The sequence below is a fragment of the Plasmodium coatneyi genome, chromosome 9, assembly GCF_001680005.1.
Source record: "Plasmodium coatneyi strain Hackeri chromosome 9, complete sequence".
NCBI lineage: Eukaryota > Apicomplexa > Aconoidasida > Haemosporida > Plasmodiidae > Plasmodium > Plasmodium coatneyi.
The window spans coordinates 868,757-893,189 of record NC_033564.1 but is presented as its reverse complement, the minus strand read 5'-3'; the positions used below and the strand labels follow the sequence as shown (position 1 = coordinate 893,189).

The 24,433-nt window shown below is 45.3% G+C and overlaps 5 protein-coding genes across 5 annotated transcripts; 2 read left to right on the top strand and 3 right to left on the bottom strand.

Moving 5' to 3' along the window:
• Position 1: 1 nt before the first annotated feature.
• On the bottom strand, positions 2 to 1,918 carry PCOAH_00025260 (Palmitoyltransferase; the record flags this gene model as incomplete). The annotated part of the gene is made up of 6 exons (XM_020059331.1): positions 2 to 49; positions 165 to 195; positions 408 to 469; positions 589 to 750; positions 894 to 1,011; positions 1,177 to 1,918. The coding sequence occupies 6 exons, from the start codon at positions 1,623 to 1,625 to the stop codon at positions 2 to 4; spliced, it is 870 nt and encodes a 289-aa protein (XP_019914925.1).
• Positions 1,919 to 3,218: 1,300 nt separating this feature from the next.
• Positions 3,219 to 3,539, bottom strand: PCOAH_00025250 (Heat shock factor binding protein; the record flags this gene model as incomplete). Its single annotated transcript, XM_020059330.1, has 1 exon — positions 3,219 to 3,539. The coding sequence occupies one exon, from the start codon at positions 3,537 to 3,539 to the stop codon at positions 3,219 to 3,221; it is 321 nt and encodes a 106-aa protein (XP_019914999.1).
• A 2,392-nt stretch (positions 3,540 to 5,931) lies between these two features.
• On the top strand, positions 5,932 to 9,288 carry PCOAH_00025240 (Uncharacterized protein; the record flags this gene model as incomplete). Its single annotated transcript, XM_020059329.1, has 1 exon — positions 5,932 to 9,288. The coding sequence occupies one exon, from the start codon at positions 5,932 to 5,934 to the stop codon at positions 9,286 to 9,288; it is 3,357 nt and encodes a 1,118-aa protein (XP_019915138.1).
• Positions 9,289 to 10,694: 1,406 nt separating this feature from the next.
• On the top strand, positions 10,695 to 20,152 carry PCOAH_00025230 (Uncharacterized protein; the record flags this gene model as incomplete). The annotated part of the gene is made up of 5 exons (XM_020059328.1): positions 10,695 to 19,175; positions 19,288 to 19,338; positions 19,481 to 19,618; positions 19,742 to 19,942; positions 20,069 to 20,152. 5 exons carry the CDS (start codon positions 10,695 to 10,697, stop codon positions 20,150 to 20,152), a joined length of 8,955 nt encoding a protein of 2,984 aa, XP_019914855.1.
• Positions 20,153 to 20,326: 174 nt separating this feature from the next.
• Positions 20,327 to 22,922, bottom strand: PCOAH_00025220 (tRNA nucleotidyltransferase; the record flags this gene model as incomplete). The annotated part of the gene is made up of 2 exons (XM_020059327.1): positions 20,327 to 20,401; positions 20,643 to 22,922. 2 exons carry the CDS (start codon positions 22,920 to 22,922, stop codon positions 20,327 to 20,329), a joined length of 2,355 nt encoding a protein of 784 aa, XP_019914984.1.
• Positions 22,923 to 24,433: the final 1,511 nt, after the last annotated feature.

The following is a 24,433-nucleotide window of genomic DNA, read 5'->3' as shown; positions in this document are numbered from 1 at the left end:
CCTAACTTTTTAAAGACATAACTCTTTCAATATCCTGGATTTCAATGTCCTACCAAAGGGGGAGTAATACGTTTGGTCGATTAGCAGTTTGGCCGCTTGGTAGCGAACAAAACGCAGATGTCGATGAAGGGACAGACCCTCCTCTTTAGTGAACTGCATCTTACCTGATTTTCACCGTGCGACTTCTGCAGGCGTCTGAGTGGAATAGGGTGGGGAGAAAAAAGGAGCGAAGGGGGGTTAAAAGTAATGATGCGAAAGATGGTTAAGTGGGTAGGATATCTGGTTGGGTGGGCAATACGGACAGAAGAGTAATGGAGAGTAATGTCTTCTCATAGGAGATTTACTGACGCTGAGAAAAAGGGCCTTCCCCATTACTGCCCCCCTTTTTATCCAACTGGTGAGCTTACTTCTTGTCTATGATTAGCCACTCGAAGAAGGTCCGAATGCCTACCTTCTCTTCCTCTTCGGACTGAAAGTGTGTGTGTGGGTGGCGTGTGTGAATACAGAATGGTACATACGTAGTAGGGTCGGACGCGGGGCAACCATTTTGTCCACCGCTGGTTGCTCTCTTCCCATTCATCCCCTTACGTGCGACCGGTTGACGATATACTCGTAAGTGGTCATTTTCTTCGAAATGAGAAAAATATGGAGGCCGAAGAGTTGTATGACTAGTACAAAGACTACTGCGTTCAGGACGAAGAGGGAACACAGCAGGAGGTAGAATAGGATGTCGTTGTACGACCCGTATAACTGCAAAAGGGGTGGTAATTGTTGTGATTATTGTGATGGTAGTGATGGAAGGCGCTGTTAGTTGCGTTACTGTTAATGTGGTTGTTGCCTGGTTGGTCTCAGCGCCCCTCTACAACCGTGCAGGTCGACTCTCCTTCGTTTACGTATTTCCATCTGTCCTTTATGAGATCATGCTTTATCGAAACGGCAAAGAAGACGATACAGAAGAGGAAGACGACACAGTTGAACACGGTCAGAGCGGAGAGGAGACCTACGAAGTATCTGCGCGTGTGAATGTGTGTATGTGTGTGTGTGTGTGCGTGGGGGGAATAATATTTATTTGCATGCACAGGTTTAAATTTAGGGTTAAAACTTGTGTAGGCACAAATGAGTAGCATATAACCACATGGGGTGCAAATAGGTACGGAGTCACCCCGCACAACTTACTTGTAGTTTTTTTTCCCAATGCAGTTATTCACCCACATGCAGTGGTGGTCAAAAACGGACACGCACTTGTTGCAAACTTTGCAATGCTTGCTCTGTGGTTCTACAAAGCCACAAATATCACACTCGTAGAGGTTCTTAATTTCTTCCTGGTTTATTTCGCTATTCGTGTACTTAAAGGATAGAGGGTCAACGGGGTTGATTATGGTGACAATGTAGGAGAGGACCAAAATGACGGTAATTAAAATGGAAAAGAAAACGTAGAAAACGATAAAAACGCTACTCGGGCTGAAGGCGGAAATGAAAATAATTAACCCCACGATGACTAGGAATATGATAAAGGACATGACTTGGAAAATCTGCAGAGGTAGAGTGAAGCCATTTTTCCGGACGAACTCGTCGGCATCTTTGGACTTGGTGTCATCTCGGAAGGCGAAGATTCGCTTATTCATAGTTGGCGCAGGGGGGTAGTTAGGCGGTTAGGCGGTTAGACGGTTAGGCGGTTGGCTAGCTGGTTAGCCGTTTGGCGGTTTGTCTAGTGGGTCGCTTGTCGGGGAAGTGCACCAGGGCAGCGAAAAAAAAAAAATAAAAATGCGTAAAAATAAAGCACAAAAATAAAGCGTAAAAATAAAGCACAAAAATAATGCTTAAAAATAAAGCATAAAAATAAAACGTAAAAATAAAGCGTAAGATTAAGGCATCAAAATTCAAGGCAAACGTTCCGTGTAAGAACAAAACGTAAAATGAAAACCCCACCAATACACACTGACAATCACGTATGCGGAGAAAGTAACCCTTCCCCTTTGCACAATGTCCGCAAAAAAAAAAAAAAAATTGTCTTTTTTGGGACCCCTGGAAAAATGTTACACTTTTGGTTCAGCCCCTTTTGCCCTCTTGGCATTTCTCGTTCAGTCTCCCTTTTTGGGAAAAAAAAAAAAAAAAAGCAAAAAGGAACGAAGGAATAACACACACATGCGGACGGGCATGGAACATAACATTCACGCAGAATGTTTTATGTTCGCTGAGTCAATCGTTATTTTAATAAGCTGGAAAGAGGGAAACAAATGAAGATGTCTTCGCTTGTTTACTCTTCATGTGAAGGGGAAAAAAAAATCAGTAATGATAAATGAGTCATGCCACATGGCTATTAAAACATTGGAAATTGTTTCCGTGTCATGGCCATGTTCAAAACACACTTCATGCAATTCTCACTCATTCGTACGTACTAGAATTAAAGGAAAATTTGTTTAAAAAATGACATGGACACATGACGCGGAGGGAAAGACTAAACGGAGTAGTACGTACCAATACACAAAAAAAAAAGAAAAAAAAAAAAAAAAAAAAAAAAATCGCTATATGGTGTACACTGCAGTACGGCTTGACAACTGTCAAAAATCGCGAAGTGTTTAAAAAAAATAAAAAAAATTAAAATAAAGATGAAAAAAAAAGTGGGTGAAAAAAAACAGGAGAAGGTAAAATAAAACCATGTATAGGAAAACATAATACACAGAGCAGTACAACTCGGGTGGACAGAACTGCGCAAAGCAACACAACGGCGACGCGGTAATGCGATTCCGTTGAACAGTTGCCACTCTGCCAGGTTTGAACTCTGCGTAATTCTGGAATTTATCCCCCGTTCATCTGTCTGCTTGGCGTCACCTTTTTTAAAAAACGCAAAAATGTATGCACCACCGGATCAGCCACCACACGTGCACACGTCCATGCACACGTCCATGCACATGCTATACCACCTCTTCACATTCGCCAATCGCCCTTACACGTATGCTGTTGCCCCAGTTGGGTCCCCTCGCCGTAAAGTAAAAATAAACGACAAAGAAATAAACACTGAGCAGGTAAACTCTGAAAGGGCTTTGTCTGGACAGGCACTCTTACCACCATCGAGCAGTCCTTTTTTTTTTTTTGCAACTTTTTTAGGGCTAGAAAAAATACACATAAATGTGTTAACCGCAACGAGGACTTCACAGACGCTCTGCGCGCTTCACATGCGGGGTATACGTCGTCACGAAGGGGGCACGCAGTTAGGGTCACCCGTCCGCTTTGTTCGAAAAACTTAACATGGCCTGCTCCAACTCATCCAGGGACTTTTCCATGTTGTCCACCTTGCTCAGTAAATTGTTAGACAAGTTTTGCATTTTCCCCTTCAGTTCATTAAGCATATTTTCTACGTACATTTCTATGTCGTCCGACTTGGAATCCATGTGGAGGTTCTTCGCATCCTTTGGGGGTACACTATACGTCATTGAGGCGTTGCTTTTGTTTGCGTCTAGCGAGATGGATGCGCTGCGGTAGGGTGGGCAGTAGCTGCTGGGCACCTCCCCCCCTCTTCGACCGTCGCCGCTGTTCATGGGGTATAGGCGGTACTGCGGTTGGCGCGTATCAGCAGCTACTTAGTAGCAACAACTTCGTAGGAACTGCTTAGTAGAAATTGCTTAGTAGAAATTGCTTTGCAGCCTCCGCTTGCTAGGCGTCGCCCCCTTTCCTCGTGAGGGGCCTGGCCGGAGTGCTTGCCCTGTATATGGCTAGCGAGCAGAAAAGGAGAGACATGAATCCGAAAAACTTCTTGTCCCCAGATTTGGTGGGCGCTTGTACAAATTTCAAAAAGGAGTAAACAGATACTCCGCCGAGTGCAATTGTCCCGGTGACTCTACAGAATAAGCAGTCGTCCGTTTTTTTTTCGTCAGGGTTGCTATTCATCACGCAGCTTCTCAGGGTTGTAAAGCTCCTAGGTGTATGTGCGCGGGGAGCTCACACGCACAGATAAAGGGTACCGCCTAGCCGAGGAGTGCCACGTAAGCCTCTTCCTGGGATTGCACACAATGATTTGGGGGAAGATGACGATAAGCGTGTGGCTACTAGTTCAACTGATAAAACGGTCCTTGCGCTCACAAAACGGTTAAATTAAACGCAGAAGAGCGTAGTTTCCCTCGCAGACATGCGCGCTGAGCGACCACATGCCGCCAGCAGAGGGGCTCATCAGGTTTTACCTTTCGATGTGTGTTCACTACTGGGCTTCTTCCACGCTGTGGGATTGGGGTGAAGTCGGCGGCGATGTTAGCGGTAAAAGTTCACGCTAAAGTTCGCGGCAAAATTGCCAAGTGATTTTCCGCAACATAATTACGCGCAACGAGTCAGCCTGAAAACCCAGAAGCGGCAGAGAAATTCCATTCGGGGACTACGTTTCTCGCGTGGCAAGGGCGGACACCCTGTGTTATTTGTGTGAATATGATGCGCTGTTTGTATGTATGCATGTACGTACGTATGTGCGTATGCATGTGCGTGTTTTTTTTTTTTTTTTTTCAAATGGAAAACTGCAGAGTGGAGTAATTAACCTGCATGTCATCCCCAAATGAGGAAGGCCTCATCCCTTTAGCGAAAAAGTGAACGAAGTAAGATTGTTCCAATTAATGCACTACGGATTTTTTTTTTTTTTTGTAGCAAGCCTCAGTGAAAATTTCAATGGCGTGTGTGCCCATGTAATACCTACATATGAGCATACACACAGGGAGCACACTAGGGGGCGTGCCTACACATGTGTGTGTAAATGCTTATTGTTCTTTCCGCGTGGAAGAGGAGATACCCGCCCCCAACGGCGTCACATACACGTCCACATATGTATATACACAATTTTTTTTTTTTTCTCAGGTTGGAAATGGGGGGATAAACAACCGTCCAGCTAGCCATAATAGGAAAAAAAAAAAAAAAAAAAAAAAAAAATCGCGCAAGTAGACCTGTTGGAACATGTCGACATTGTGCCATTTCTGCGCTCCGTTTATTTCGTTTCTCCAGGCTGTTTACCAAAAGGGAAGAAAAATCTGTTCACGGTCTTTTGTACATTTTGCAGTGAAATAGTTTCCCCGTTGTGTCTATCATACCTTGGCAGTAAAGAGGGACTTGGTCCACTCGCACTGGCTTAATTTTTTTCCCCACGTTGCGAGTTTGTTGCGAAGTTTCTGCTAATTTTTTGCTAACCTTTTGCTAACATTTTGCGAATTATTTGTTAATTTTTTGTTTCCCTTTTGATAATTATTTTTCAATCATTTTTCATTCATTTGTCAATTTGTTGCAACATTGTTGCGAATTATTTTTCCTTTTTTTTGTAACCCCGTTGTCTGCACTCCCCTTTCTGGAGCACCAAAATTTTTGTGCAATTTTTTTGTCTTATTCTCTTCCCTTTTTCTCCCCATTTGGACGTTCTGCACCTCGTGGTCGGAACTGGAGCCAGCCCCACGCGGCGACAGAACTTTCCACCTACACCTTCGCGTCTTTTCCGCGACCCACGTTGTAAAATTGTTTTTACTGCAATAGAAGGGGAGAGATGGGAAAAATCAGCTCGAGCTGGTTAGAGTGCCATTAGTTAGGCTCCCACTTGCCAGTCTCCTTTTCGAAGCTTCCAAGTGGACCAACTCATTTTCTTATCAAGTCTACCAATTAATTTTCTTACCAAGTTGACAAATTGTTTTTCCCGCAACGCACATGTGCGGATGCTTGTATTTTTCTCCTTTCGCTAATCGGAAAGTAGACGCAAAAAAGGACAAACTGCCCAACTGAATAGGGGCTCCAATTTTTTGCAAACCAAATTGTAGGTTGCGCAGGAGGGACAAAAAAGGTAAAAAAAAAATAATAATAATAATAATAAAAATTCACTATTAGGAGAACACCCATTTTGCTGAGTAACCGTTTCGACTTGACCGAAAGGATAACAAAGGAGCCGTTGAAAAAAAAGAAAAGAGGAACAACATGTGGATAGAGAAGGATATCGGGGGAAGATGCGCGAGGGGGGGAGCACTCAGCCAGCAAGTGAACGACGGCATTGAAACGTTAAAGCGGAATAACAATTTCCTGTTTAGCGCCATTGGCGGGAATCTTCCTTCTGAGGCGAAAAAGAGGCGCTGCGAGGAACGACTGCGTAGACCGAACCGCTCGACGAAATCGGGTGGATCGGCAATGTTGACTGCGTCCACCAGGTGTTGGACGACCGCAAAGAAGGATGAGCAGTCGTCGGGCAAGTCCAAAGGAGGGAAAGCCCACCCGTGCAGAAAAGGAGAAAAGGGGGAAGAATTACCCAGAGGAGGTGACCCCCCCAGGGGAGATAACTGCAGAGACAAAACAAACGCTGCTACATGCCGGAATGACGATGGAGGAAACGCTAGAAATAAAACTTGGCGCAAATTGAGTAGCGCCCATTCGGCGAAGGAACCCCAAGTGACCTCCTCACACGGGAGACCCAACCAACCGATGGATAAGTGCCCCACGAGTGGATCCGAATGGAAAAGCAGAAATGTTTGCGATTTTGACGGGACTCACTACAAAAGCACGCAGTACTTAAACAACAGTGCTGTCTACAATGATAGCATCGTGAATAATGAGACGGTCGTATGCCAAGAATGGCCAGAGTTGAGCAACCCAGGGGATTCTGCGGCGGCCTCGACCACGGAGAGGAAAGGGAACAAGGGGTGCCAACTGGACAACACAGATGCACACCAAATGGATAAAATGGACGCGCACCAAGTGGACATCCCCGAGGAGGGGATGGATGACCCCCCGCTAATGGCCCCCCTGTTAAAGAAGCAAAACCTCCTAACGAGCATACAAGACGTTATCCAAAAGGACATTCCCACGTTGATAAAAAACACAGTAAACAACCACCTGGCCGAAAACATAAACTACCAAGTGCAGGAAGCAATAAAAAAAAAACTGTCCAACTTTCTTGATCATAACGGAACCGACATTTCAGAGAAGAAGGCACAAAACGTTACTACACAAGCTATGCAAGACCAACTGAGCGACCTAGTCAGCGCCGAAATGAGAAAGAATGCAAACCATATCTACGCCACGGTAGGGAAGCGAATTCAACAAAATGTGAATGAAGAAATAGAGAGGAACACACACTTGATGAATAAGCAGATAGAAAAAAACGTAACCGACCAGATTGAAACAAACCTTGAAAGAGTATACAACCAGGTTGATCTAAAGGTAGGAAAAAAAGTCAGTAATGAGCTAGCCAAAAATATGAATAGCGTTCAGAGTAATCTGCTCCAAAATGTAAACAACGAACTGAAGAGAAAGGTAGAACTAATTGGAGCAAATGTAGACAGTCAGGTAAGAGTGCTCATCTCAAGTGAGCTCAAAAGAAACCTAGACTTCCTACACGATCGCATTAACGATAATATGAATAAAGGGTTAAAAAAATGTCTTTCCATTTTAAGCAGAAATTTTGACGACAACTTGCATGAGCAGATGGACAGATGTGTCCAGATTTTTCTGAACAAAGTTTGTGAGTGCCTAAGTGAGGAAATTAAAAACAAGGTTAACGTGATGGAGAAAAATATGCTCACCACCTGGGACGATCACGTTTTGGAAAAGGTCACAAGTAGAACGGAGGAAGCGATAAACAGAGTTCAGGAGACAATAACAATAATGGATAGCACCACGAACCGAACGGAAGAAGCTGTTGGATTAACTAAACACATCGCGGAGGGCATCACCTCCGAGGTGAGAAGCTGCTTCGATCAGTTAGGTACATCCGTGAAGGAAGGCATTTCTGGGGATCTGAAAAGTGGCCTCCAAGACCTCAGTAAGGAGAACGAAGTGGCGTCTGTAAAGATGGCCCAAGTTATATGTGCCAAGGTGGAGACCGCGACAAGCTCCGAGTTGGCACGACAAATGGGTTCTCTACTCGGTGGTCTTCGCAACGAAGTGAGGGACAATCTGGGCAGCATGGAGGTCGCTCTGAAGGGGAATCTGAAGGGAAGTCTCGAGGGAACCTTCATGCGAAGCGTAGAGACAATGTTGAAGGGAAGTATAGAAGGTTCCCTCAGTCGAAGCGTAGAGACGATCCTGCGGGAAGAAGTCAGCAAAACCGCCCAAATGCTGCACACCGATGTGTTGGTAGAAGAGTCCAAAAGGAACGACTCAAAATTAGAGGCAGTCCTGAAAAACGCGAACAAGAATTTCGACGCCCTGATCAAAGCGCAGAGATCCCTATCGACCAACCTGAGCAAAGAAATGAAAGTCGTAAAGGATGTAAAGGCCAACATGGTTGACGTGAAAACATTTTTTAAAACGTGCTTAACCTGTCTTCAAGAGAAATTGTCTGACGAGATGGAGAAAAATACCAACACAGTGATAAAAACGAGTGAGTCTGTCCTTAGCAGGTTGGACAGTTCGTTTTCCGGAATGGATATAATGCTCACTTCACTTTGCGAGAAATTGGTTGAGCGGGTTGGGGAAACCAACGAGAAGTATGCTCATCGCATTGCAGAAGAGGTTGGTACGGTGGCGAATATTCAACAGAGTTTTATAAAAGACCAGAACACCGCAACGGAGGAACGTCTCGAAAAGCTAACCCACGATCTACTCCATATGAGCGAAGCAACCGCACAAAGGACACACGAACGGTTGAGCATCACCAACAACGATGTACTAAGTACCTTTATCGACACTTTACAGAAGGAAAAGGTTCACATGATTATGCACGCAGAAGAAATTATGGCCTGTTTGAAGAAGAGCATAGAAGAACACTCCAGAAACATGCTGGACAATTTGAGGGGGTTGCTTAATGAGAAGGACGAACACATGGTGGAGGGATTAAAACGGGTCAGCAGCGAATTTGACGTTAAACTGGGAGAACAAGCCAAACAGTTTTTAAATCACCTCGACCGGAAGATAAACGATGCCATTATTGGGGGGAGAGTACAGTGTGAGGGGGGTACACATAAGCATAAGCATAAGAACGCCCACCAGGTGCACAGAATCCCCTTAGCGACAAACCAGGTTAAACCATTTCGTGTCGACAACAAGAAGAGGTACCTAATTGGTAGAGACATTATTGGAAATCCTCTGGGCAGCACCGATGGGGGAAAGCACAGACAAAGGAAGTGTAGAATGAAGCGTGGACTGGAGCAGAAGCAGTACCATGGAAGGCAACGCGATGCAACGCACCGGGAGATGAACCAACCCAACAAATGCATCAGGAAAAGTGTAAATAAGAGGAAGCCAATTTACGTGGTCAATTACTTAAGGAGCAAAAACAACGATCTCGTTGAGGTCGTTCAGCATCTGCAAGAAAAGACGAAAAAGATAAGAACCCTGTGAGGTCCATAGTGCCGTCGTATGTCCCCCTATCTGGAATGAACATTGGGAGAGTGCGCCAATTTTTTTTTCTTCTTCTTCTACTGTGTTACTTCCTATGAAGAGATGGAGAATGCTCAAAGAGGGAGGGGAAACTCCAACAGCGCGGATGAGGTGGGTCTCCTTCCCCATCAAACTGCCCCCCTCCCTCAACCTACGAAGGTTAAGAAGAGTGTAATTATTTTTACCTTTACATGGAAATTTTTTTTTACATATCGTATATATGTGCGGGTTTGTACCTACATTTGCACCTTCGACGCGGCTCCGCGGAAAAAAGGAAAAAAAAAAAAAAAAAAAAACGCAACGAAAAGGAACGAAACGGAAATGCCAAAAAGACAGACAATTTGGAAAGGAAGTACCTCCCAGGGGATGGAGCGCCGCTTCTCTATATCCTGCCGAACCCACCCTTGGCATCCCTTCATGAAGGGCGAACCAATTTAGTAGGCACAAAAACGCGGTAACACCTCGCTAGGGAAGAAGTCTCCAAAGACACACTCCTTCCTCAGGTGCACTAATATGCATGGCGTAACTTACCCGTAGCAGCGTATTCACTCCCTTTCCGATCTCACATTTGCCATTTTGAAAAGGAACTCCATTCCGTGCGTGACATGCTTGTCCGTTTTGTGAATCTCCATTTTGGGATTCTTTTTTTTTTTTTTTTTCTCCTCCATTGAGGGGTAACCGATTTGGAGAGACCTCATAAAGAAAGAGTCATACCTTTTGGTAGACAAAAAAAAAAGTCGAACGTGTCTTATGTCCCATTTTAGAAGAAAGGTCTATGTAAGAGGTGGGGTTGGGGCACTTTATTTCTTTTCCTTTTTTTTTGTTTGGATTATCCGTTCAATGTATTCAAAGTTTTAATTGTGCTTTTAATGTATGGTGATTCTTCCTTAGTTGACAGGGTCCCCTCCACCCCTTTTTTTTTTTTTTTCTCATCCTGTTGACTACGTTTCTACTTTTGCATGATCGAATGAAGAAGCTCCTGGTGTGGGTGTAGCCACTTCGATTCGCTAATTCGCGACTGTCGACAACCTGCTAAGATGTGCAAAGTTGGGGTGTGGGGGAGAGTGCCACAGTGAAGGGTTCCTCCCTCTATGGACATCTCTGCAGACGCATAAAGGGTAAAATGGGTCCCCCCCTTTGTCCGTTTCGTCTGTAGTGTCGTGTCCGCTTTTCCCACTTATCCCGCTTCTTCCCCATGCGGAAATCACTCAACCTGTGGAGATTCCTTAAGGGGAGGATCTCTCCACATGCGAACACCCCCCTTACAATTATAATTGTCTTCTTTTTTGTCTTCCTTTCTACCTACGCCATTTGGTAATGACTAAACTAAGCTGAGGGAGACACGACGCAGCACGTTACAACATCACATGCACGTCTGTATGCAGTTGGAGAGTCTCTCACAAGTTATCTCTCCATTAAAATTTTTTTATTGCAGGAAGGTTAGGCAACGTTCCAAGGGGGTGCGTTCCCGGGGGAGTCGATCCGAAAGGGAAGTAGCCAGTTGTCGCGGTGGGGAGGAGGACGCCAAGTTAGGAGAAGATAAAGACGATGAAGACAGCAGTCATGGCAGCAGTGTTGGCAGTGGTGACGACGACGATGACGAAACTGCCGCCCAGGGTGATCACTCCGATGGAGATTCACACCAAATGAGCAACGGTGAAAGGATGTCCAAAGCGGAAAGGAAAAAAATAAAAATTTACTTAAAGTTAAATGAAGGCCTCGACAGCATAAAAGATGAGTTGCGTCAAATTGACAGAGAATTAAAAAAAATTCTGCACAAGGAGAGCCTCCACTTGGATGCCTTCTACAAATTCATCCAGGCAGACAATCCTGCATCTGGGAAGACACATTCAGTGAACAACCTCCAGAAGAATCGCTCAACCGAATCTGTCGTGGAGAAGGAACCTCAGGAAATTTGCCTAACAAAGGAGGGCAGAGGTTTGGATAAGGAAGAGCAGCTGGGCACTTCGAGGGGATACTCTCCAGACTCGACAGACTCACCAGATTATGCAGGCTCCCCCAATTCGTCAGATTATTTAACCTCGCCAAACTCACCAGGTTCTTCCTGTTCTCCCGATCTTCCTAACGAAGCCAGCCCGACCAACCTTAATGATGAATCCCATTTGAATGGTGAGAAAAAGGATCCATTGGACGGGGACAAACTAGCAATTGGTACCAAAGGGAAAAGAGACTCACTTCTTCGTAGGGACCAGGAAGAGACCCGAAATGTCATAGATAAGAAGTCTCCTTCTGTGGAGAGTGACCCACAAAATGGTCAAGTGGTCAGTGCGGATTCTGCCGCTGCGGATGAGGCAATTTCTGATGGTGGCGCCGACGCGATTGGCCCAGACGGGGAGACCACCGAATTGGGGGAAGCGAGTCCTAAAAGTGAAGTAAAAGAATTAGAAGCATCATCTAGCAAGGTCAAAGAAATGAGTGCATCTGCGACAGTGGGAAAAGGGGGTTCTGTGAACGAAGTAAAAGAAATGGGTTCATCTGCTACAGTGGGAAAAGCGAGTCCTAAAAATGAAGTAAAAGAAATGGGTTCATCTGCGACAGTGGGAGAAGCGGGTTCTGTGAACGAAGTAAAAGAAATGGGTTCATATGTGAAAGTTGGAAAAGCGAGTCCTAAAAATGAAGTAAAAGAAATGGGTTCATCTGTGACAGTGGGAAAAGCGAGTCCTAAAAATGAAGTAAAAGAAATGGGTTCATCTGTGAAAGTTGGAGAAGCAAGTCCTAAAAGTGGGGTTAGAGACACAGAAGCGCCTAACAGATCCAATGAATCGGACGCGTCTAACAGAGCCAAAAAATCGGACGCGTCTAACAGAGCCAAAGAATCGGACGTGCCTAACAGAGCCGAAGAATCGGACGCGCCTAACAGAACCAAAGAATCGGACGCATCCAAAAAGCTGGAAGAAACAGAAGAATCTAACTTAGTCAAAGAGATAAGCGAAGCTATCCAAGTCAAAGGAGAAGAAGCACCCAACGAGGACAAAGAAGTAGGTTCGCTCAACCAAGCCAAAGAAATGAGTTCCTCTGATCAACTAAAAGAGGTAGATTCACCCGGCCAATTGAAAGTAGACCTGCCTAGCAAAAACGCGAACGACGCCGCAGAGGGACAAAAGGGACTCGTAAAGGATGCAGTAGAGAGGAAGAGGAGTAACCAACAAGAAGTCCAAAAGGTGGATGGCAGTTCGGCGGGAAGTGACGCTAAGGGACAGGGAAAGGAAGGCGAAATGGCGGAAGCGGGGGGAAAGGTGAAAGATGACGAAGGGGAAAACGCACACCACGATGGAGAAGAAGGATCAAACAGCAGAGGCAGAGAAAGCTCATTCTTTAACGCCATACAGAACCTCTTCCTCCGTAGGGACAGAAAAAAAGTTCAGAAGGAACCTCCAAAAGAGAAAGTAGAAGAGGAACAAGTAGAAGTCCACAAAATGAATGAAAGTGAAAAAAGTGAAAAAGACGAAACAGGCGAAAAAATGCCAACTGCAGAATCAAAAAAAATGGAGGACGATGCAGAGAGGGGTGACGATGAGCTAGCCAAATTTAAAAGCTCAAACGGTAACGATGCAGATGTGGGTGTGTGTGCAAACAACGCGGACCACTCGATCGACTCGATCAACTCTGACACGGAAGTACGAAGTGACGTTTCAGTTTATACAAATGCGAAATCGGAGGGAGAAGCTATTCACGTGGACAAGCCGGAGGAAAGCTGTTCAGGTGCATCTATGAGTCAGGATGGAAGGGGACCAACTGTGAGTCGAGGAGAGAATGACCTGAAAGAGGACGAACATGGAGAAGCGATACATATGAAAGGCAGCAAAGGGGATGAAAAGGGTGAAGAAAAATATGCCCATGAGAGGAGACCCCCAAACGTAGATCCCACTGTGGTAAGATGCAAGGATAAAAGTGGATCTCTTGATTCGGGGGATACCCACCAAAGTGAAGGCGGCGAAAAAGTCGTCATAGAGGAAGACACAAAGGAAGACGTGATGGACGACGTGACGAACGAATGGCGTAGCAGTCTGGACGGCACCGATGAGATTCACAACCAAAACGGAGACAAACCAGTGACAGATTCAAATGATTGCATTAAAAAGGTGGAGAAGAAAATGAGTCACCGAAATGGACAGGATCAGGTGAACCAAAGCAGAAGCGAAAATGAAGACACATCTACTGGGCAGAGTGGAGTAACTAAAAGTGATCCCACTGGACATGCCAGCGAAGCAGGTAACCTGAAGACAGACACGGGAGAGAATAGCTGCAGGGAAGGTGAGAAGTCTGTAACAGGTGAGCAAAACGAACAGAGCAAACAAGGTGAGGGCACCCCAAATGGAGACAAAGATGGCTATCTACATGAAATAACAAAAGAAGGAACCATCGTAGAGGTGAAAGGTGATGAGAATAAGCTGGAGGACGGAAAAATGGAGATGATCGAAGAGGTTTCCTCGGTGATTGCTTCTGAGGCAGGTGGAGATGTGACAGACGAACGGAATTTGAAAAGCCTCTGCGTGAGCGAGTCAGCCGATAGGGAAGAAAACGACGGGCATGATTCCCTTGTTGGCGGTTCAAAGGAATTTACTAATGCAGGTTCGGTGCAATTAAGTGATGAAGGCTCGGAAAGGAGGGGTTCCTTCGTTATAGGGACAGATTATTTGAAAGAAAACGACATGAAGGAAACTCCATCCATTATCGAGGCAGCCGATTCAGGAGGAACTGCGTCGAGGAAGAAATCCTATGTTATCGGAGAAAGCCAGTTTAATCAGGACACTGTAAAGAAAAACTCGCACGATAGTAGCTTAGGTAGGCTGACAGAAAACGCGCCGGAAAAAAACTCATTCGTTAGGAGGGCAGCCGACTCGAATGAAGACAGCAGAAGGGAGGCTTCCCCCATGAATGGTCCAGACGATTCGAATGAAAACGAGTCAAAGAGGGGGTCATACAATGGAAGGAAAGGCCACTCCGGTGGGAACATTTCAACGGGGGATTCACCTCCTGAGAGGGCAATCGATTCGAAAGAAAAGGAGCCCAAGACGGGCTCATATATGAGCGGGTCAGGCGATTGGATAGATAAAGACACTAAAAACATGGAAGGAACGAAGTACACTTCGCACATGAATAGACCGGATGACGTGAGTGAAAGCATCTCGGAAAAATTACATGTAGACTTCGCCACTAACCTGAGCGTTAACCAGGCATGCGATTCGAATGAGAATAAATCGGAGGCATCCTTTACGAACAGCAAAGTCATTTCTAATGCAAGCGGCGCGGAGGAGTCAAGAGATCACAGCCCATACAGGGCGAGTGAAAACGTGGAAAATGACCTGTGCGCAGGCAGGTCTGGGAACGCAGATAGGAGCGAGGAAAGGAGGGGTTCATATATTATCGATCCGGATTACTCCTATGGAAGAAGTGCGAAGAAGACTTCACTTATGAATAGGCCATCCTACTCGGATGGAAGAAGCGCGAAGGAGACACCACCTATTAACAGGACAGTCTACTCACACGAAAACGGTTCATACGAACTCCGCATAAACAACGCCACTGAAGTCTTTGCTGACAGGTCAGGTGATTTAATTCAAAATGACACAAGTAAGACAACAGGGTCGTATACGGACCCCTCAGGGGATGCCAGTGAGAAAACTCCCACAGATGGATCATACGTTAGGAAGACAGACGATTTTAGTGAAAATAATTCGAAGAGGGATTCTTGCGTGGAGAGGACAAGCGCTACAAACAAGCGGAACGAGCGAAACGAACTCCATTTTTTTATTAACAGGTCAAGAAATTCGAGTATGAAAAAGATTAAAAAAGGCTCACATGTGGATAGTTCATCCGATTCGAAGGAAAACGACGCAGCTGAATTGGGGGAAACCAACACAGCTGAATTGGGGGAAAACAACACAGCTGAGTTGGGGGTAAACAACACAGATGAACTGGGGGTAGGCAGTGTGAGTGAAATTTGCGCCGAGGGAGTCTCCTATGTGGACAGTTCTGTGGGCTTCGAAGGAAGGAGCGGGTCCTACATGAAGAGATCTAGAAAGGGTTCACATGTGGACGGATCTAGAAAGGATTCATATGTGGACGAGTCTAGAAAGGATTCATATGTGGACGAGTCTAGAAGGGGTTCATATGTGGACGAGTCTAGAAGGGGTTCATATGTGGACGAGTCTAGAAGGGGTTCATATGTGGACGAGTCTAGAAGGGGTTCATATGTGGACGGATCTAGAAGGGGTTCATATGTGGACGGATCTAGAAGGCGTTCATATGTGGACGGATCTAGAAGGGGTTCATATGTGGACGGATCTAGAAGGGGTTCATATGTGAACGGATCTAGAAAGGATTCATATGTGGACGAGTCTAGAAAGGGTTCACATGTGGACGAATCTAGAAAAAGTTCATATGTGGATGGATCTAGAAAGGATTCATATGTGGAAGGATTTAGAAAGGATTCATATGTGGACGGGTCTAGAAAGGGTTCACATGTGGACGGATTTAGAAAGGATTCACATGTGGACGGGTCTAGAAAGGGTTCACATGTGGACGGATTTAGAAAGGATTCATATGTGGACGGATTTAGAAAGGATTCATATGTGGACGGATCTAGAAAGGATTCATATGTGGACGGGTCTAGAAAGGGTTCATATGTGGACGGGTCTAGAAAGGGTTCATATGTGGACGGATCTAGAAAGGATTCATATGCGGCGGGGTCAAGGAAGGGTTCCTACATGAGCAAGGAAACCCATCTGAACGAGGACACCAAAAAAAAGGAATCCTATGTGATCACCGCTGGTGATTCGAATGAAACGAGTAAAAGGAAAACTTCTCCAATTAGTAGTTCAGACAACTTCAGTGACAGCAACAGAAAGAAGTCTTCCCATATCGACAGGAGTGACAATTTGAGTGAAACCAGTTCGAAGACGGGGTCATATATGGACACTTGGGGGGAGACGCGCACAAAGGACAAAAGTGTATTTTATATTAACAGGTCAGGTGATATGAGGGGAAGCAGATCGAGGAAGGCCTCACACATTAGCAGGAAAAGTGACGTGGGCCAAAGAGAGGAAAGCGCATCGTGCATCAGTAGGGCAGGTGGGCTGAAGGAAAACGACACGGGGAAGACGTCATATATGAATAGGACAGAATATTCGAACGAAAATGAAGGAAGTGTTTCGCTCGTTGGAGAATCAAGCGATTTAGGTGAAGTTAACGCGAAGAAAACTTCATTTGTGGAGGAAGAAAGCGACTCCCACCTTAACCGGTCTGGAGATTTGATGGGAAACGGTTCAGGCAAATTAAAGGTTGGCGCTTCAAATAAATTAAATGTTAGCCCGTCGGGCGATCTCCCTCGAAATGATGAAGAGGAAAACGCCTGTATTAATAGGCCAGGCTACCCCTGTGAGAGCAGCCTAATGGAAGAACATACGGAAGAGGCAACGATGTTAAGTGTTAACAGGTCAGAAAATGCAACCGAAAAGAGGGCAGTGCGGATGTCAATAAATGGAGGGTCCGTTAGTTCACGTCGAAACGAAACAGGGAACCCCCTTTATCTGACCAGTGGAGACAATTTTATTGAAAACGATTTGAAGGAATGGAGCCTTAGCACATCAAAGGGAAGTTCATCTGTGAAAAAGTTCGGCGATTCAAATGGAAGGGACTCGAAAGAACTAGCAGGAGATGGGGTGAATAAGATAAGAGAAAACAGTTCAGGGCAGTCGGATGAAGACAACCGAAGGAAGTCCTACTTTAGCGTTACCGATAATTCAAAGGGGGAGACAGCAAGGAGGAGATCCTATGTAAAGGGAACAGATAACTCGAATGAAGACATCCTAAATGAGGCATGCACAGAAGGAGAGACATCGTTTAGTATTACCAAATTGAGTGGAATGAGTGGAGGAAAGTCAAACAGGGGGGCGTTCACCGACATGACAATGCCTTCCAGTGACAGAGGAGGTAGGAAGACTTCCCACATCGTTAACAGGACAGGGGGGTCGAATGAAAGTACTGCAAGGGACACCTCCGATATGAACTATGTAGACAATACTGAGAAAGACAACACAAACGAATCCATCGGTAGCATATCGGTAGGGTCGAACAGAAGCAACACAAAGAAGGGGTTACGTATGAGCAGGTCGAACCGTCTGAATGAGGACCCCTCGAAGAGCCAGCCTATCGTTGGTGTTGGCCATTCGAATGAAGGAAGCCGACGGAAGGAATCGTTCATGGAGAGGTCAAGGGAGGGATCAAACATTGACAAGGAAGACCACTCGAATAAAACGAGCGAAAGGAAAGTTTCCCAAATTATTAGTCCAGACAACTGGAGTGAGAGCAACAGAAAGAATCCTTCTCATATTCACAGGGTGTACAACTCAAACGAAAACGAATTAAAGGAGGAGACAAGCATTAACAACTCAGGCGATTTACTTAAAAACGGTAATAGGAAGGTGTCCTACACAGATAGGTCAAGCCATTACAATGAAAACAACAAGGAGGAATCCACTGACGTAAATGGATCAGATGATTCGAAGGAAGAAAGCACAAACGAATTGGACATAGACGGTGCGACGAAATTTACAGTCAACACTTCAGATCATTTAGTAAAAAAAAATGGAAGGAATACGTCACATATGAATAAGCCAAACGATTCCAATGAAGTAAACACGAGGAAGGATTCTTCTTTTGAGAAGACAATTCATGTTAGTGAAAACGGGTCTAGAAAGACCTTACATGTGCTAAAGGCAGGGACAGACGAAATGGCCAACAAGACAGCGGACACAAATGAAAGCGACTCAACCAAGGCATGTATTAACAGTGCAGCCTATATAAGTGGAAGCAGCTCTGAGGGGGTTTCCCATGTTAGTGGGTTGGCCTATGTGAGCGAAGGCAACAAGAAGGAGGGTTCATTTATTAACAGGTTAGATAGTTTGAGTGAGGACCACAAGAAGATCTTCCCTATTGGCAAGGCTGCCGATTTTAATGATAAAAGGGAAGGGGGGTCCCATATGAGCAGGGTTGGTTATTCAAATGAAATAAACAACAACTCATCGCTCATGAATAGGAGTGGTGAATTGGATGAACAGAGGGAACAAGATTTTTCCACCACTAGGTTAGGTAGTGCATATCAAACGAACGACACCGCTTCTCATTCAAACGGGGTTGATGAATTAGCCGAGAAGAGCGATTACGACCCCTGCATGAACAAGTCAGGTGATATCGACAAAAGGAAAGACCCCACTTGGAAGGAGAGCCGGGTCGTCACCTCAGGCGAAACGAAGCGGACGGATGCATCGAGGGCAAGCAGCGCAGTCAGTGAAAGCCAAAAGCCGATTAAAAAATTGAGGGAATATTTTGTGAGTGGAAAAAACGATTCAGGGGTGTTGAAAGACAACACGAGGGACGTAACTGGGGGACTACGCAGTAGGGGCACGAACGAAAAAGGAACAAACGAAAAGGGAACAGACGAAAAGAACAACCCTCACCGTTTTAAAAACTTCCAGGGGAAATACAAATTTCAAATGAACATGAAAGAGGAGGAAATAGACGAGCTGCAGAAAAAGTTAAAGGATGAATTTCAAATGCTACACGAAATGAGCAAAAAGAAAAACAGCCTGAAGAATATTTTGGAAAATTGTGTGCATGTAAAGTGTGTGGACAATTCGAAAGAAGTGACTGACGAGGAGCAGTACGACCGAGTTGATTTGAAACACACCCTGAGTGGAAATGAAAAGGAACATACTGGAGGTGACGAAACGGGGAAGGTGCACACGACGGGGCCTTTGCCTGACGTTCAGGACGAAAGCGCATTTGAAGATACACGACCGGAGGAGGCATTCGACATGTCCAACGTAAGGCGGACACTGGCTGGAGCGACGCCTACCCCCGGTGTGCAAACGCGTTTGTTTGCATGTGCTTACTCCAGCGTTTGCTTACGCTTAACGGTGCCTTTCCCCCTTTCAGTTTTCCACGGAGATGAGTAACCGCGAAATGAAAAAGCTCAGAAAGTGGAAGGTGAGTCTCACATCCTGGAGAGCGGTCCCAACGTGAGGTCATTCCTGTGTGTCGTTTTATTCCCACTCGTCCGCGTAATCATATTAGTGTGGAGCACTCCAAACGGTGGTCCCCCAATTGTTTATTTCACCCCTCTTTGCAGTCACTGATGATATCGAAGGAGCACAAAGACGACTGGCTCTCATCCGACGTCCTCTTATGGTGTTTCTTGAACTTCATAAAATTGAAGAAGATCGTGAGTATAACTGAGTTGTCGGTTAAGTTTCAAACGAAGCGGGAGGTGAGCGCTGTGTGGTAGTGTCGTTGGGGCGGAGTCAACACGTGTACGCACTTATGAGCAGTTGCATTTGTCGCCTTCTCCACGGGAACACCCCCCACATACCATTCACTCACCTACCCGCAGAACATACGGAGAAAACTCAAAGAACTCGAAGAACACGACATGATCCAGGGGGTCATGGACATGGAAGAGAACTACATCTACTTATCCCAGGAGGAGGTGACAAAACTGTGCGTGGAGATCCTGTCCATTGAGAAAATAAAAACGCACGAAGATTTCGTGGAAATATGCAACAAGGTCATATCCCTCAGTATCAACGATCAGGTGCGTTTTTCCCCACATGCTTTTCTCCTTTATCCTAATTTGGCCAGAATGTTTCGCGCAGATTGGCCACGAAGAAGAAAGGAAAATGCATTTTACACACCATACGCACTTTATTCCCACCCGCAGGATGTGCAAAAATTGAAAGAAGTGGAGGAAAAAATTGTTGAAGCGAATAAAAAAAGATATTCCGATTTTGCCTGCACAACCTGACCACTAGCGGTGAGAAAAAAAAAAAAAAAAAAAAAAAAAAAAAAAAAAATAGCTGTATGAACAGAAATGGCTAGCTACGCTTTGCACACAACGCGATGTTAAGCAGTCTCCCTCTTGGTTGCCTCTTTCTTGGGCACACGTCCTCTCTACACCTAAAATTGGCCTACTTTGGGACTACTCTTTGAAGTGGTCTTTTAAAAACTCGATACACTTGGCTTCGTCCTCTCCGTGGATGCAGGAAAATCGAATCTGCGAGGGAAACGGGGCGAAGGCGAGTCAATGTTTTGTGGACGCATTGTTGACGCTCTATGGGGCCACTCAGTGCGTGCCAACCGGTATGTCTCTTCGCACGCGAAGGGTCACATCGCAAGCGTCTTTTTAACTTTTTCCCTTATTTATTATTTATTATTTTTTTCCTGTTTTTTTTTTTTTTATCTCTCCTTTGCCCCCTGGCGCATTGCGCATCGCACATCGCGCTTCTGTGCCTTACAATTTGCTCGTACACCTCGCCGATTCTGTTGGGCGAGAGGTGCGGGAAGTTGTGCCGAATGTCCGGCCACTTGAGAAACGGCTTGACGTTATAAGCCGTCTGCAATTTATTTTTCAAAATATACTGGTACAGCTTTTTGGCAAAGTCGGACAAGTACACATCTGCTGTGATGGTGGTCACGAACATTTTATTCACCTCTTTATATTTGTGGAAGATAAAAAAAATTAAAAGGAGCAAATCCCATTTCTCTCCAACACTTTTTAGGAACAACACAATGTCCCCAATGATGTATGCATTCCTGTTGCCATCACAAGTGCTATTTTTTAAAAAATTAAAAACGTCCATGTTTTTGTATAGCTTGTACAGGCTGCTAAACCCTTCATATATTTGCACACAAAATTTTCCATGCTTGAGTGGAAATTTTAGGGATTCCCTAATTATGAATTCGACGACCGGTTCAGTTTTTCCTCCCTTTTTTAACTCCACGTGGTGATTTTTTAGCGGCAGGAGGTACAAGCACAGCTGCACGTTGTTCACATTTTCATGGTAATCCAGCTCGGGGAAGGTTTCCCTCAACAGGTTGTTCTTTTCGATGTCCTTAAAAAATTTTATGTATTGCAGTCCTTCCGCGTACCAGTCTGTTTCTCCATCCGCACTCGTTTGGGGGAATTCCCCCGGTTGGGAGTATGTCCCTGTTTCCAGCGTGTTTGTCATGCTGCCCATTTTACTGTCACCCCCGGGGAAGGCGTTAACAAATGTCTCCTGTGCGAATGCGTGGCCTTCCTCGTGATGGATCCCCCCATTGGGGGTTGCATCGTTGTCAGCCTTGTTAGTCGTTTCGTTGTTAGTCGATTCGCTGTTTTTTCCCCCGATGTGCAACTTCTTCGTGCCACCTGGAACGGTGGAGCCAGGCAGCAGGGCGTCCCCCGCGGGGAGGTGGTCCCCCTTCCTGTTCACCTTGTCACCCTTCCGCCGAGGTTTTTCAAACACCTCCTCATTAGTTACGAAGTACTTCCCTGGTAGAGAAAAGATTTCCTTCGCATAGGAACTATAATTTAACAAGGTCAAGGATAAGACGATATTTTCACACCTCTTGGAAAATATTTTTAAAATTTCCGTGGAGAGTCTACTTCTGGAAATTTTCTTTTTAAACGCCTTCATAATATGTTCATTTTTTAAAACGTCAAAAATGGACTTCTCGACGAAAAAGTTAAAAACGCCACAAAATCGAATGCACCTGATTATTCGAAGAGGGTCATCCAGGAAGGTAGTAAACGGATCAAGTGGTGTGCAGATAACTCTATTTTTTAAGTGCATAATTCCCCTTTTGGTATAGTCTTCTACACGCCTGTTGTTCAAATTGTAGAAGAGTGCATTCACAGTGAAGTCTCTTCTCAGTGCATCTTCCTCCGGGGTCCCAATAACTATTTCCGGGATACGACTCTCTTCCGTATACTTTTCATTCCTCAAATTTACAATGTCCACTTGGAAATTAAACAAATGAAAACTGGACGTTTCTAAATGTTTGGATTGATCTGAGTTAATTTTTATAATACCAAAATTGAAGTTTTTTTTTTCCTTTTCTTTTATGTATTCTTTTATATAGTGACAGAATTCTGAGCCTTTCATGTTATCCACTGTGAGGTCTATGTCGTCATTTGAGATGCCAAGAAATTTGTCCCGTACCCACCCTCCAACCACCCTCAGGGTGGACTGCAGCTTGTATGTCTCATTCACCTTCTGAAGGAATGCGAACAGCTCCTCTTCTTCCTTCCTTATAGTTTTCTTTATTAGCTCTTCGATTTGGAGGACCCCATTAGGTGCATCACCTCCTTGCCCATTTGGTACTTCCCCCACAGCCTGGGCCAACTCCCTGTCATCGACAATATACTTTTTCAAGTAGCTGACGTAGGCCTCGTCCTGCATCTTCCCCTTCGTGCTGTACCTCTGCAGGCTGAAACGTTTGCTGTTTCTGTTGATGCTTTTGTTGCTGTTGTTGTTGCTTCTTCCACCCAAGTGGTGGATCCTCCTATTGGCATTTATGAAAAATAATCCTCTCGTGCAATTGATAATTTTTTTTTTTCCTAGAAGATTCATGTGATTATTTTTCCAGCCGAAAGGTAACTTGGCATGGTGGTGTTTTTTCTTTATAAGGATGGTGGAGGTGGCGTTTCGGCCCGCTCCCTTCACGGCCGTTGTTGCCACGAGGAGCAGGAAGAGCGCCAGCAACAGGAGTAAATGCAACAGGGGGAGGTATGCGGGTCCGCCGAACGAGCTCATTCATTATGGATTGTTAGAGAGACGCAGGTCATTCCTGGGTCGGCCGTGCCAGCGCAAGTGCGATCCACGTGCAGGCGTCCCGCTTTGGAAAAACGAACGATGGACAGTAGCCAACGGGAGGTGGCCAACGCTCAATCTGCCTTCATGGGAGAGGAGCGTTCCACCACGAACTCCAGTCCACGCGGCAAGAGCATTGCACAGGTACACGGTTCGAATCTAGCAACAAAAAAAAACCGTAAAAGGTTAGCATATTTTAACGTGTGCATATTTGGGACGGTCGGCCCGGCGATGCTTTTCCCTTCTCCTGTGTTCGCTTTGAAAAAAAAAAAAAAAAAAAAAAAAAACCTAGCAACTTAGGCCAATTAGCCCATTGGAAGTAGCGCCCCAGGAGGAGACGTTCTATCTTAGCTCTTTTCGCAAATTTGCATGCGTAACGAATTGCGTTTTATTTATTTTTTTGCTGATTGGAATGTACCAAATGGGGGTGTATTCACGGTGAGACTTAGCGCAGCATTGGGGAAAAGTGGGTAGTTCTCAGCATAGAGCATATTTGTAGAAACGGGGGGAACACCAAGGTGGATTGAAAAAAAAAAGGATGGAGGGACAACGAATTCACAGATTTTTGCCCTGTCACAGTTTTATCCAAAATGTTGACCTTTCATGTGCGTATGGCCTTGCTGCCTCTTTTTGCGTAACTCTTTGTCCGCCAGCGCTTCACCTTGGGGATGTGTAAGTCAAGCTGGCAACCCTCCTCCCTCTTCACGGATAAGGGGCCACCGCGTATGTGTAACCGCGTGAGGCAAGCAAGAAAGGACACACCCGGTTACACATACGCCGTTGCAGTTTCCCTACTCGAAGGCAACACTAACAGGGTAAACCGTGCGGATCTACCAACGCGCAGAAGGTACACGGCGCGTTCGGGTTAGCATTTTTTTTATGCACATAATTTGTTCATCCGGCCGCCTGACCGGTTAACCTGTTAATCGCTTAACAACCTAGCAACGTCGCCGCATGAACCCCCCTCTTTTACATCCCATCCGAAGTATGGAAAAGGTGCCAGCCTGCTCAGCGCGAACGAAAATTGCGGACCGCGCGAACAGGATGTGCGAAAAAAAAAAAAAAAAAAATAGGCTCATACAACCGAACCAAGGCAGTTGCAAATCATTCTGGCGCGAAAAATTTTGGAAAGAAAATGGCACAAACCCAATCGTCACTCCTTTATATACGTTCACCAGCTCAGAATTGCCGTTAGATCGAAGGTGAATGCTGCGCAACAACTGCGGTTACTACTATTTGACTTGACGACTGTTTCATCTGTTTCTTCGCCGCGACAACGGAAAGAACAAGTGACAAAAAAAAAAAGAAAAAAAAAAATATTAATCCTACTTTAAAACATGCAGAACGGTAAGAACTGTAGAGGTGCACATTTCACGCGAAAGTAATTTTTTTTAAGCGCCGCTAGGGGCTCTCTTCAGTAGGGCCAAAGGAAGAATGAGCAAAAAATACGACCG